At 49.8% G+C, this 13,533-nt stretch overlaps 1 protein-coding gene across 1 annotated transcript; it reads left to right on the top strand.

The window, feature by feature from the left end:
- Window positions 1–1,205: 1,205 nt before the first annotated feature.
- MED1 (mediator complex subunit 1) lies at window positions 1,206–13,123 on the top strand. The gene is made up of 16 exons (XM_008944357.1): window positions 1,206–1,292; window positions 2,112–2,190; window positions 2,561–2,615; window positions 2,723–2,855; window positions 3,638–3,666; window positions 4,122–4,193; window positions 4,492–4,566; window positions 5,125–5,198; window positions 5,587–5,676; window positions 6,632–6,743; window positions 7,059–7,183; window positions 7,397–7,515; window positions 8,127–8,328; window positions 8,531–8,626; window positions 8,715–8,820; window positions 9,880–13,123. Exons 1-16 carry the CDS (start codon window positions 1,206–1,208, stop codon window positions 13,121–13,123), a joined length of 4,698 nt encoding a protein of 1,565 aa, XP_008942605.1.
- The last annotated feature ends 410 nt before the right edge of the window (window positions 13,124–13,533 follow it).

Genomic DNA, 13,533 nt, shown 5'->3' with positions numbered 1-13,533 from the left:
GGGGGTGTAGACAGAGCCCATCCCGGTTCGGGGGTGACCCAGGGCGCAGGGGCTGAGGCCGGACCTGAGCACCGGGAAATGCCTTTTCACCGGGAGGGTGCCCGAGCGCTGTCACAGGGTGCTCAGAGAGGTGGACACACCCTCGGAGGCGTCCAGAAGCCACCTGAACACGGCCCTGGGCAGCCTGCTGCAGGTGGCCCTGCTGGGGTTTGGAGCAGGTGAGCTCCATGGGTCCCATCCAGCCTCAGCTGTTCTCTGATTCCAGCGTGGCCGAGAGGTATAAAAGCATCTCAAAACAGCCAGAAAACATTTATTATCTTACACTTGGTTTTGATGGGGTCAGTGTTGGATCTGTGAGCTGTACAAGCACCAGTAATGAAAAGAAACCCTTGAAATTGTGCAGGTGAGGGCTTGAAATAAAAGCATCTCAAAACAGCCAGAAAACGTTTATTTCTTACACTTGGTTTTGATGGGGTCAGGGTTGGATCTGTGAGCTGTACAGGCACCAGTAATGAAAGGAAACCCTTGAAATCCTGCAGGGCTGGGAGCTGTGGCAGTTAAAGCCTCATGGGTGGCTGTTTGCCTTGGCCCCAGCAGGGGCAGTGACAGAGGGTTTGTTTTGGCAGCCACGTCCACTTGGGCTTTTTGGGAAATGCAAGCATAGAAAAAGCTGTGTCTTAGCAAGAAAAGGCAAAGTCAGAGTACTCCTGAAGCTTCCCTTCTCCCTGTGCTCGTGTCTGACTGGTTGTTGGGGATGAAATGAGCTGTTTGCTCTTGGAACTTTTTGAGCTAAACTGCCAAACAGCAGTTTTGGGCTGAGTCACTGATCCTGTATCTCCCCTTTGCTCTCATCAGGGAGATGTTATTCATATGGAAGAGGAACTTTGTAAAAGATAGAGCAATGGGCTCTAGAGCAGTAGGTGGGACTCTGTGGGGTGTAAGAGGTGTTGTGTCAAGGCTGAGCAGGCTCTGGGTTGACAGACCTGTGACCTGTCCAGCTGTCTGGTGATGATTTAACCTTAAGGGGTAGGCTGCAGGGATAAATAAACAACAAATTTCTTGAAATCAGGTTTAGCTTAAAGGTGGGAAGTGTTTTCATCACAACTGCCAAGGTGTTCTGTTTGTAAAACTTCTCATATTTTGTGTTGCTCTGTTCTGAACGTCCCCCTGTGGTTTGTCTTACAGAAGCAGAGAAGCTGAACAAGATGAGCACCCTCTTGGAAAGACTTCATGCCAAGTACAACCAGAACAGGCCTTGGACAGAAACCATGAAGCTGGTCCGTCAGGTCATGGTGAGAGGTGGTGGGGTCTCAGCAGGAGGGTTTCTGAACTGCCTTTGGTAATAATTGTGCCATTGGTTTGTCAGATCTTTTCCAAGCACTTCACCTTCTCTTCAGGCCTTGATTTCCTCCTGGGCCAGAGTGGTTGGGGCAAACCAGTGCCCACACCCTGCAGGGTGCAGGGGAGGGAGTGGTGTGGTGTCCATTCCCTTCCCATCTGCCTCCCCCCTGACATCCTCCCCCCCTGCAGCCTCCTCAGGGCAGGGTGGCTGTCAGCTCAGTGTCAGGAAGAGGGTCAGACGTGTGGTTTGCCCTGGTGCTGAAGAGCCCAAACCCTTCTGCCACTTGCTGTTTCAGGATGTTCTCTTTTGTGAAGTAATTTACTCCCCTTTTGGTGATAAACTCAGTGTTGGCTTAGTCAGACTTGAGCTGTGGGTCTCTGGGTGGAGGAGGGAAGAGCAGGAGGCAGAGGAGAGCAACATCAAAGGCTCCTGTGTGTGTTGTGTTAAAAGTTTGCCTCTCTTGTTATTTCCCTGTCATCTCTCCTATAACTCTCAGCTTATGCCTATTAAAAAGTTGCTCCAGTCTGTTCTTCCAGATGAGTAAGTTGCTTAAAAGAAAATAAATCCATTCTGGGCCTGCCTTTGTTACCTGCTTCCAAACCCAGCACTCTTCCACAGGAACCAAAACGAGGGTGTCACTTTGGCACAAACTCTAATCTCCTTTTAATTACCTAAATAAACCTCACTCGACTGCACAAAGGTTGCAGTAATCCCCTCTTCCTGAGTGATACACACACACAAAAGAACATTTTTCTCCTTTCTGACTCAGGAGAAGCGAGTTGTGATGAACTCAGGGGGGCACCAGCACCTGGTGAGCTGCTTGGAGACGCTGCAGAAGGCGTTGAAAGGTGGGTCTGTGCTGGGGGGTGCCATGCTGGGGGCACTCCCCCGGGGGCAGGGGCGTGGTGGCACCTTCTACTCTGCTCACCTTGGCAGCAGCATGCTCCTCTGGGTGCCAGGCAGTGCCTGGAGGTTGCCAGTGTTAGTTCTCCTGGGAATGCCCAGACTGGAGTGCCACCCGTGTCCCTCTGGGTGGCTCTGGGGACGTTGAGTTTTCCCCGTGCCAACGGCTCTGGGTGTGCTGGGAGTGCACACAACACGTGGGAGGGGGTGAGCTGGTGTGGGAGGGGGAAACTAGATGAGCTTGGGTTTAATGCTGGTGTTTTATTCCTGGGGAAATGTTGGCTCTAAGCCCTGATTTCTGCTCTCTCCCTCCAGTGTCTTCCCTGCCTGCCATGACGGATCGCTTGGAGTCTATAGCCAGGCAGAACGGGTGGGTGGCATGGCAGAGGCCTCCCCCCTCCCCTGCACACATCACAGCCTGGCTGGGCTTCCCCTGCCTTTCCTGTGTGTCTCACAGAGCTCTGCTTTGTCTCTCAGCCTGGGGTCTCACCTGAGTGCCAACGGCACCGAGTGTTACATCACCTCTGACATGTTCTACGTGGAGGTCCAGCTGGATCCTGCTGGGCTGCTGTGTGACGTCAAGGTGGCTCACCATGGAGAGAACCCTGTGGTAGGTGCTGCTGAAGAGGAGGGGGATGCCCTGCTGGGATCAGAGCTGCCTTTTTGGCCCTCTTTAGATGATGTCCTGTGTTCCCCTAGAGCTCACGTTACACCTTTGCTGCTTGTTCTGCTGGAATGTAGAAGCCTCTGTGAAGGAGCTGGTTCTTGTGGGTTAATCTGGCTGATGCAGTGTCCATGTGCAGGGACCATTTTATTGATGGTCTCTCTTTTCTCTGGGTTATTTTACAACTGGCAGTGTTGCATGAGGATGTTATCACAGTCTTTCTGAGAATTTTAATTCTGGAGGAAGCATGGGCAAATTAACCTTATAAAACTTAGATCTGTGGGTGGAAAATACTAAAACATGGGATGCTGATAGAAGAAGACTTTACTTCCCTTCTGCACTCATCTGGTGGTTTCTACTAAAACATGGGATGCTGATAGAAGACTTTAATTCCCTTCTGCACTCATCTGGTCGTTTGAATTTGGTATTGGCCTTGGCCTTGCCACTCTGCTGAACACAGGCCACATCTCTGTATAGGATCATAAGTTTTCAGGCCTCACAGTTCTAGAATTTGATCTCAAACCAGTTGTTTAAGAGGAAATTGCTTCAGTTTGTCCCAGAGGGGGTTGATGAGCAGCACTAGAACCAGAACAACGTGTAGTTGAGAGCGTTGTGTTGCCTCTCACAAGCTGATGCTCAGAGATTTTACTGTCCTAATATTTTACACTTGCTGTGCTGCACAAAGGCTGAAATTGCTGCATTGATATCATGTGTTCTTTCCTTTTCAGAGTTGTCCAGAACTGGTGCAACACCTGAGGTGAGCAACAAGTTATTTGCAGCATTTTCTGCCAGGCTTCTCTTTGCAGTCGTGACCCTATTTTACTGGATGCTGTTTTTTTAGCATCTGATTTAGAAATGATTAGAAGATCATTTAGATCTGGTGCTATTTTATGTATGGAAATGCAAAATGGGTATTTTTTTTTTTTGAAGAAATGTGCCTGTTCCTTCCCCTCAACTTCTCCAGCAGATTTTCTGGCTTTGATTCAGGTACTTCTAATTTTGACTGTTGTGCATCGTATCTTGGAAGCCACAGCACAACATGCATCAGGATCAGTAAAGCTGGATCATTAAAGAACATGTTTTGTAGCTTTCACATAGCAAAAATCTTTTTTGAAGTGACTTAGTGTCTGTATTAATAGAACTTAAAAAAAAACCCAACTTATCTGTTAAGAATTTGAATACATGTTATATTTTTCTCCCTCTTCTTTGCAGAGAGAAAAATTTTGATGAGTTTTCAAAGCATTTAAGGGGGCTTGTGAACCTCTATAAGTTGCCAGGAGACAAGTAAGTCTAGAATATGTATTAGATTCATTCACAACCACATATACAAAATGAAACAAATCTCCAAGCTTTTCATTCAGTGCTTAAGTTTTCGTTGTGTGTGATGCTGCTGACCTCATCACCATGGCCTGTGTGTGTGCAGAGTGGGTGGGGAGGGCTCAGTGTGGGGTGGGAATGCAGGGTGAAGAGTTATCATTTCTAAACTCTCCATCTGATCCAAATACTGCAGTCAGATTTCATTGGGCAGTTCCTTTCAATTCTTCATCAAATCGTTTTGGTGTTGTTTTTTCTTTTTCCTTAGCAAACTGAAAACTAAAATGTACTTGGCTCTGCAGTCCTTGGAGTTGGATCTCTCAAAGATGGCAGGGATGTACTGGTAAGGACATCTGTGTGGTTTGTTGGGGTTTATAGTTTTGTCTGGTTTTCCTTAATAACTCTACCTCTTGTTGGCCAGATCTGATCACACCAAGTCCTGGGTATCCAGGAGGTGTCACATCAGTGCTTGTAGAGCCTGATATTATCACAGAGAAGTACAATGAAAGGCCTGTGCTAGTAAGGGAATGATATATATAGTTACTGATACTTATAGAGAGAAAAAAAATTGCTTGGAGCTATCTGAACAGTTCCATTTTGACCACAGAATTCAACTGAAAAAGTCTGGGAGGTAGAATTTGGTGACTAGGTGGATTAGTAGTAAAGTGTTTTGCAGTGAGAAATGGAGAAACTTTGCCTGCTGGAGGTTCAGTGGGTGAACCATCGTGCTGTGAAGCAGCACTTGCCTTGCCTGTAGCAATGTGAAGTTCTAGGTTGCTGCCTCTTGTGTGCCTGAGAAGTGTGTCTGCTGAGCTAAAACCTGGGACTGCCACCAGCACGTGGATTTTGGCTTTGGGTGGGGCTCTGGCTTGTTTCAGAGCTGTGATTGCCTCTCTTGCAGGCAGGCCACCAATGCAAACCCCCTGGACAAGATCCTCCATGGCAGTGTTGGCTATCTCACCCCCAGGAGTGGAGGTACTGTTGACAAGCAGTTAAAAAAGAGAAGAATAAAAGTTCCTTTGTTCAGGACACCCCGTGGGGGTGTTCAGTTCATGTTAACTGATGACAGTAATGAAAAATGCTAATCAAGCTGAAAAAGGGACAAGGCATTGAGTATTTGTGAGTCCCATGTGATCAGGAAACACCTTTTCTGACAGAGCCAAGCGTGGTGATTTTATGGCTGTGATTTTATGGCTGTGTCTGTGTCTTCAGCAGCACAGAACGACCCTTCCAGGCTCTGCCAGGAGCTCTGTGCAGTGTGTGCTGGGTTACACTGCAAATATTGGGCAGTTAGGGGGGTCAGTGATGACTGGGTCAGCTCGAGCATCCTCAGGATGCCTGTTCAAAAGCTTCTCTCCCACAGGTCTCCTGATGAACCTCAAGTATTATGTCTCACCCTATGATCTGTTTGAAGATGGCACTGGAGCCCCCGTTATTTTGCATGAGAACAATGGTAGGTCAGCTTCAGGAGCTGCTGTGGGTTGCTGCTGCTTGCAGGAGAGAAGAAAGCAGAATTTCAAGCCTGCTGTCACCCTGTAATACAGGCAGACCATAGGGGGGCTCACAGAGGACGTGGGTCTGAGAAGCCCATGTGTAAATGCTGGCTCAGTTGAGCATCTTGGGAACCTCATGGCTGTTCTGGAGTTTGAACTGGACATGGGGTGATGGGTGACACTGCAGACAGAGCCTTTGTAGGCTGAATTTCATCATTAGCACAGGATTTATTTTATTGTGGGAGCACTTGTGTCTCTGCCATCTCACTGGAAGATTTTCTGTGCATGGACGTTGATGTCTCGCTAAAACAACAGAACCAAGCACCAATTAAAATTGAGGCTGGTCTTGAAAAAGAAGAGGGTGAAATTGCCCAAAAATCACTATTTGCTTTCCTTTTTAAAGAGCATAGCACAGTCCTGCAGAGGTGTTTGGAACACATTGTAAGAGTTATGCAATTGATCTACCCTGCAAGAGAACAGTAGAGCATTAGGTGGCACAACTCATTTGGCTGTTGTCCCTTTAGTGATAAAGGTGGATGCTGAAAACTGCCTCGTGGAATCAGACGTTGATGTCTCGCTAAAACAACAGAACCAAGCACCAATTAAAATTGAGGCTGGTCTTGAAAAAGAAGAGGGTGAAATTGCCCAAAAATCACTATTTGCTTTCCTTTTTAAAGAGCATAGCACAGTCCTGCAGAGGTGTTTGGAACACATTGTAAGAGTTATGCAATTGATCTACCCTGCAAGAGAACAGTAGGGCATTAGGTTGTTGTCCCTTTTAGTGATAAAGGTAGATGCTGAAAACTGCCTCATGGAATCAGATAACTCCACTCTAGTGATGCTTCATTGATGTAGCTTGCTTTGGGTTTTTTAATCAGCTTTACATGGTTGTTTTTGTCCTGCCTCCTCTTGCAGTCCCTCGCTCCTTGGGTATGAACGTGTCGGTAACCGTTGAGGGAACCATGGCCATGTACAAACTTCCCATTGCACCACTGATCATGGGCTCCCACCCAGTTGACAGCAAAGGGTAAGTGAAGGCCACGTCTGCCAGGGCCTCCCCAGCAGCCTGCTCCTCACCACTCAGCCCTCTTGAAGCTGATCAGGGTGGGGAGATGGCTCCAAGATGTCATAGCATTCTATAAAGTGCTTATGTTCTGGCTTTAAACCAAGAAATGCCCATTCCAGGCATGTGATGTGCTTTTGTGGCTTGCCTTAATTTTTAAGAGTGTATAAAAATCTGCTTGTATTTGAACAAATGATAAATTGGACATCTGGCACTCGCAGCAGAAGCCAGAGTCATGTCCTGCATCTAAGAAGATCTTGTCTTAACCCAATATTCCAGAACTCCCTCCTTCTCCTCGATCACCAGTGCCAACAGTGTGGACTTACCAGCTTGTTTCTTCCTGAAATTCCCTCGTCCCATCCCAGTGTCTCGAGCCTTCATTCAGAAACTCCAAGGCTGCACAGGTGGGTTCCAGACCTGTCACACACATGCTCTCTAAGCTTTTGTTAATAAACTGTTGCTAGTTTTCAAAGCGTGCCAGAAAAATTGCTCAAGTTTTTGTGCTGTTTTCAGTAAAACCTGGAGGAGTTTCCTTTCCTAGGCGCTAACACCTTCTCTGCCCAGCATCTCTTCCTGCCTCCCAGGTGCCATCCTTCTGCACCATCTTCTTCCCCCAGGTATCCCCCTGTTTGACAGCCCGCCCACGTTTGTGCCCTTGTATGAGCTGATCACCCAGTTTGAGTTGTCCAAGGAGGCTGATCCTCTCCCTCTGAACCACAACATGCGCTTCTACGCAGTAAGTACGTTGTTAGCACAGGGTGCTGCACTCACAGATGAGCCTTTTGGGGGTTTCTCATCTGTGTCTTTCAAGTAGGAGCAAGGAAATTGCTGCAACATCTATTCGTAGGCAAAAAGGGCATTGTCTGAGTGTTAGGAGTCAGATACTGACACGGCCACACTCATTGGGAAAATTGGGTCAGGCAAAGCCCATTGCTGGTGAAGTGCAGCCACAGGAGTGACAGCAGAGGGGTGGGATTGAGCCTCCCTGAGTTCTATCCCATCCTCTAGTTCAGGCTGCAACGTGTGGCTGAATGAATCACATCACTTTGGGAGGAAATCCTGCTTCTTAAATTTGTCAGTGATGATCTCCTGTGAACTGCAGAGGATTTCTCTTGCTCTCAGAAGGGATGGAGACCACTTTAGTGGGGACAGTGACTACTGTCAGCAGCACTGCTTCTCAGGAGCTGAAGTTGTTTTGCTTGGTCAGATTGGAAGGAAAGTGTTTTGTTGTGTGTCATGTTCAGCCAGAAAGGTGACTTGGCATCGCTTGTATCTGGGGCCTGCTCTTTCCTTCCTAGATGTCTGTTCTTGCCTTGTAGCTGGAGTAAAGCAGAAATTGTTTGTCAGGCTCTTCCAGGACAGCAGCACTGTTACTTTCTGAACAAAGACGCTCCTCTCCCGGATGGAAGAAGCCTTCAGGGAACTCTGCTCAGTAAAATCGCCTTCCAGCACCCTGGGCGGGTTCCTCTCATCCTCAACCTCATCAGGCACCAGGTCGCCTACAACACCCTGATAGGCAGCTGTGTCAAGAGAACCCTGCTGAAAGAAGGTGGGTGGTGCAGCAAGGGGAGGGCCATGTGTGGGCAGTTGGACACCCTGGGTGAGCGGCCCAGGTGTGGCAATAAGAAATGAGACCCAAGCTGCACTCCTTCCCTCCCCTTTTAGCTTTTCCCTTCTCCATGGGGTTATTGAGCTGGTGCCTCTGGTTCATCTCGTGCTTTCTGTAATTTAACTGTTCCCATGTCTTTCAGATTCTCCCGGGATCCTGCAGTTTGAGGTTTGCCCTCTCTCTGACTCCTGTTTCAGTGTATCCTTTCAGCACCCTGTGAATGACTCCCTGGTGTGTGGTAAGTGGGCTCGGTGAAAGCGTGAGCGTGTTCCCAGGCTTCCACCATCACCAGGGTTTTGATCTCTTCCAAACACCTTCTCTTGTAGTGGTCATGGATGTGCAGGACTCCACTCACGTGAACTGTAAGCTGTACAAAGGGCTCTCTGATGCTCTTATCTGTACGGATGATTTCATTGCCAAAGTTGTCCAGAGGTAAGCTGGAGTTTTTCATTCTGCCCTGCCCTCCAAACCATCTAGGTGAACTCTGTGTCTCTCTCATATTTCTCCTGGTTAGTGGAGCTGTTCTCACTCTGAGTTTTGGTAGGGGTTGTTGAGAAGAGAGGAAAGCTTGGAGCCCTATTAAAAATTTCATTCCAGATGCTGAACTGTAGCTACTTATTTTTGAGTGCATGTCCCAGGCACCTGTCCCTGTTTGTGCCTTCTCCTGTAGCTGGTGGATTTCTAACTCCTGTAAGACATGGAAGACCTCCCCTGCTGTTTGTCCTTCACACAGGCCATTTATTGAGGTCCCTCTGCCCCAGCTGCCGTTCAGAGCACAGCAGAATGTTAACAGTATACAGAGGAACAAGTGACAGGACAGGAGGAAACAGCCTCAGGTTGCCCCAGGGAAGGTTGAGGTTGGAGCTGAGGAACAATTTCTTCTCCTGGAGGGTTGCCCAGGGCTGTGCCAGGCTGCCCAGGGCAGTGGTGGAGTCCCCACCCCTGGAGGGGTTCCCAAGCCATGGAGATGTGGGGTGAGGGACACGGGGCAGTGGGGACCTGGCAGGGCTGGTGGTTTGACTCAATGATTTTAAAGGTCTTGATCTTAAAGATCTCTTCCAACCAAAACAATTCCATAATTCTATGATTGTTATTTGTTACAGGAAACTTGGTTTGACAAGATTAGACAAAGGTGTTTTCTGGCAGAATCAAAGTAACAACCTCAACTGCATCGTGTGCTTCAGCTGACAGATCATGATCTTGTAGTTCTTGGTTATTAGAGTTAATTGATTGAGTAATCCTCCCTTTGTGGTTGCAGGGCAATACAGAAAGGCACAGTTTCCTCGTGCCTAGATAAGTGTGGTGGGGAGAAGTGTAAATACACGATAGGAGGAGTGTAAATACAGGAAGAACAGCAGAGCACTTGGAGTGCCTGGGCCTGCTGCTCTCTTGTGCCGAGGAGCCTCACTCCTTGCTTTATGCCTGGTGAAGCTGTTGATGCCTGTGTGGACAGTGAAACGCAGGCCAACCCCCTTGTCTTGTGTCTTACAGGTGTATGTCCATTCCTGTCACCATGAGAGCAATTCGTAGGAAAGCAGAAACCATTCAAGCAGACACACCAGCCTTGTCCCTCATTGCAGAGACAGTAGAAGACATGGTGAAGAAAAACCTGCCCCCAGCCAGCAGCCCCGGGTATGGCATGACCACAGGCAGCAACCCAATGAGTGGTACCACTACCCCAACCAACACTTTTCCTGGGGGGCCCATCACTACTTTGTTTAACATGAGCATAAGCATGAAAGAGAGGCATGACTCGGTGGGCCATGGGGAGGACTTCAGCAAAGTGTCTCAGAACCCTATTCTCACTAGTTTGTTGCAGATCACAGGGAATGTGGGGTCTACCATTGGCTCAAGTCCAACCCCTCCCCATCACACACCACCACCAGTATCCTCACCAGCAAGCAACACCAAGAACCACCCCATGCTCATGAACCTTCTTAAAGAGAATCCCCCTCAGGATTTCTCCACTCTGTATGGGAGCAGCCCTCTCGAAAGGCAGAACTCTTCCTCTGGCTCCCCCAGAATGGAAGTGGGCCCTGGGGGGAATAAGCAAAAGAAAAAAAAATCCCGCATGCCGGCCGACAAGCCCAAGCACCAGACTGAGGATGATTTCCAGAGGGAGCTCTTCTCAATGGATGTTGACTCCCAGAACCCCATTTTTGATGTCAACATGACTGCAGACACCCTGGACACCCCTCATATTACTCCAGCACCCAGCCAATGCAGCACTCCTCCTACCACCTACCCGCAGCCTATACCTCACTCGCAGCCCAGTATTCAGAGGATGGTTCGGCTCTCTAGCTCGGACAGCATTGGAGCTGATGTCACTGACATCCTCTCGGATATAGCAGAGGAGGCTTCCAAGCTGCCCACCACTAATGAGGACTGTCCACCCATTGGTACTCCAGTGAGAGACTCTTCTAGTTCAGGCCATTCCCAAAGTGCCCTCTTTGACCCAGACGTTTTTCAGACGAACAATAGTGAGAACCCCTACACAGACCCAGCAGACCTGATAGCAGACGCCGCTGTCAGCCCCAACAGCGACTCTTCCAACCATTTTTTTCCTGATGGAGTAGATTTCAACCCCGACTTGCTCAACAGCCAGAGTCAGAGTGGCTTTGGGGAGGAGTACTTTGACGAGAGCAGTCAGAGTAGAGACGCTGATGATTTCAAGGGCTACGCAGCCCAGCCTCTGAGCACGCTGGGGGTGCAAGTCTTGGGGGCTGAAGGGGGGGAGAATAAATTTAAGGGGAGCAATCAGTCCGACACGGTAGATTTTAGTATCATTGCTGCTGCGAGCAAAGCACTGGGCTCCTCTGACATCATGGAGCACCACGGTGGAGGTCAGAGCCCTTTACTGAACGCAGGGGATTTAGGAAAAGAGAAGTCTCAGAAGCGGGTGAAGGAGGGGAATGGTTCTGGAGGGGGCCTGGCGGGTCCCGGGGTGGAGGGGAAGCCAGGGAAGCGCAGCCGGACGCCCTCCAGCGATGGTAAGAGCAAAGAGAAACTTCCCAAGCGGAAGAAGCAGGAGACGGATGGGAAATCCCCATCACACAGCTCATCCAACAGGCCCTTCACACCACCCGCCAGCACGGGCGGCTCCAAATCTCCTGGGAGCTCAGGCAGATCTCAGACTCCTCCCGGTGTAGCCACTCCTCCTATTCCAAAAATAACCATTCAGATCCCAAAAGGAACGGTGACTGTTGGCAAACCGTCTTCACACAGCCAGTATACAAGTAGTGGCTCTGTCACCTCCTCCAGCAGCAAAAGCCATCATAGCCATTCTTCCTCCTCCTCCTCTTCTTCTTCCTCTTCAACCTCAGGCAAAATTAAAAGCAGCAAATCGGAAGGGTCTTCTGGCTCGAAGATGAGCAGCAGCCTCTACTCGGGCCAAGGCAGCTCAAGTTCAGGTCAGTCCAAGAGCTCGGCCCAGTCGGTGGGAAAACCTGGATCCTCCCCCATCACCAAGCACGGGCTCAGCACCGGCTCTGGGAGTGCCAAGGTGAAACCTCAAGGAAAGCCATCGTCGCTTATGAACCCTTCCATGAGCAAACCCAACATCTCTCCGTCTCATTCCAGACCCTCGGGAGGTTCTGACAAGCTTGCTTCTCCCATGAAACCTGTCCCAGGTACTCCCCCATCATCTAAAGCGAAGTCACCCATCAGCTCGGGTTCTGGAGGCTCCCACATGTCTGGGACCGGATCAAGCTCAAGTATGAAATCATCTTCAGGAATGGGATCCTCTGGGTCTATGTCACAGAAACCACCCCCTTCCTCTAATTCCTCGACGGCATCGTCCTCCTCCTTTTCCTCTAGTGGGTCTTCCATGTCTTCGTCTCAAAACCAGCATGGAAGTTCTAAAGGCAAGTCTCCGAGCAGAAACAAGAAGCCATCTCTGACAGCAGTCATAGACAAGCTCAAACACGGGGTGGTCACTAGTGGGCCTGGGGGGGAGGACCCGATGGACGGACAGATGGGGCCGAGTTCCAATTCTTCAAGCCATACTATGTCCTCCAAACACAACATGTCCGGAGGCGAGTTCCAGGGCAAACGTGAGAAGAGTGACAAAGAGAAGTCTAAAGTCTCTGTTTCTGGAGGATCTGTTGACTCTTCCAAGAAGACCTCGGATTCCAAAAACGTAGGAAGCACCGGCGTGGCCAAAATTATCATCAGCAAACACGACGGTGGCTCCCCGAGCATTAAAGCCAAAGTAACCTTGCAGAAACCTGGGGAAGGAGGCGGGGAGGGGTTAAGGCCTCAGATGGCTTCTTCCAAAAGCTACGGGTCCCCTCTCATCAGCGGGTCCACGCCGAAGCACGAGCGCTGCTCGCCCAGCCACAGCAAGTCCCCGGCCTACACCCCGCAGAACGTGGACAGCGAGAGCGAGTCGGGCTCCTCCATCGCCGAGAAGTCCTACCAGAACAGCCCCAGCTCCGACGACGGCCTCAGGCCCCTGCCCGAGTACAGCTCAGAAAAACACAAGAAGCACAAAAAAGAGAAGAAAAAAGTGAAGGACAAAGACCGGGACCGGGATCGGGATAAGGACAGGGATAAGAAGAAGTCTCACGGGCTGAAGCCAGAGAGCTGGTCCAAGTCGCCCATCTCGGCCGAGCAGTCTCTCTCCATGGCCAGCAGCACCATGCTGGCAGCTGAGCGCCCGTCCCGGGCCAGCCCCGAGTTCCTCATCGGGGAGGAGGATGACGACCTCATGGACGTTGCTCTAATTGGCAATTGATTTTTCTCAGTGTCTTTAAAAAGATGAGCTGCCTGCAGCAGGACCCGCGGGTTCTGGAGCTGGAGGAGGAGGGACTATTCCTCACAAACTTGCCACGCCGATGGTTGTGGGGTGTGTTTGAAGAGGAGAAAAAAAACACAAAAAAAGTATTTTCAAGGATCTCCAAAGTCTGAATGGGAAGCGTGCAGCCAGCAGCTCGCTGGGCAGGTGGGTTCCTGGCTGTGGACTTCAGCCCACCGACACACACTCATCCTGAATTTCTAAGTGTTAACAGCCCCGTGGAGTGGGTGTGAAGCTGAGTGTGTGTCAGTGGGAGCAGCCCCCACACAGGACCACCCCATCCCAGCTGTCCTGCCCCAGCCCAAGCTCCTCAGCCCCTCTTCCCATTCAGAATCCGTTGCTTATGTGTG

This window comes from Merops nubicus, unplaced genomic scaffold, assembly GCF_000691845.1.
Source record: "Merops nubicus isolate BGI_N331 unplaced genomic scaffold, ASM69184v1 scaffold15717, whole genome shotgun sequence".
Taxonomy (NCBI): domain Eukaryota; kingdom Metazoa; phylum Chordata; class Aves; order Coraciiformes; family Meropidae; genus Merops; species Merops nubicus.
The sequence above is the reverse complement of the archived record's forward strand: the minus strand, read 5'-3'. Positions and strand labels throughout refer to the sequence as shown.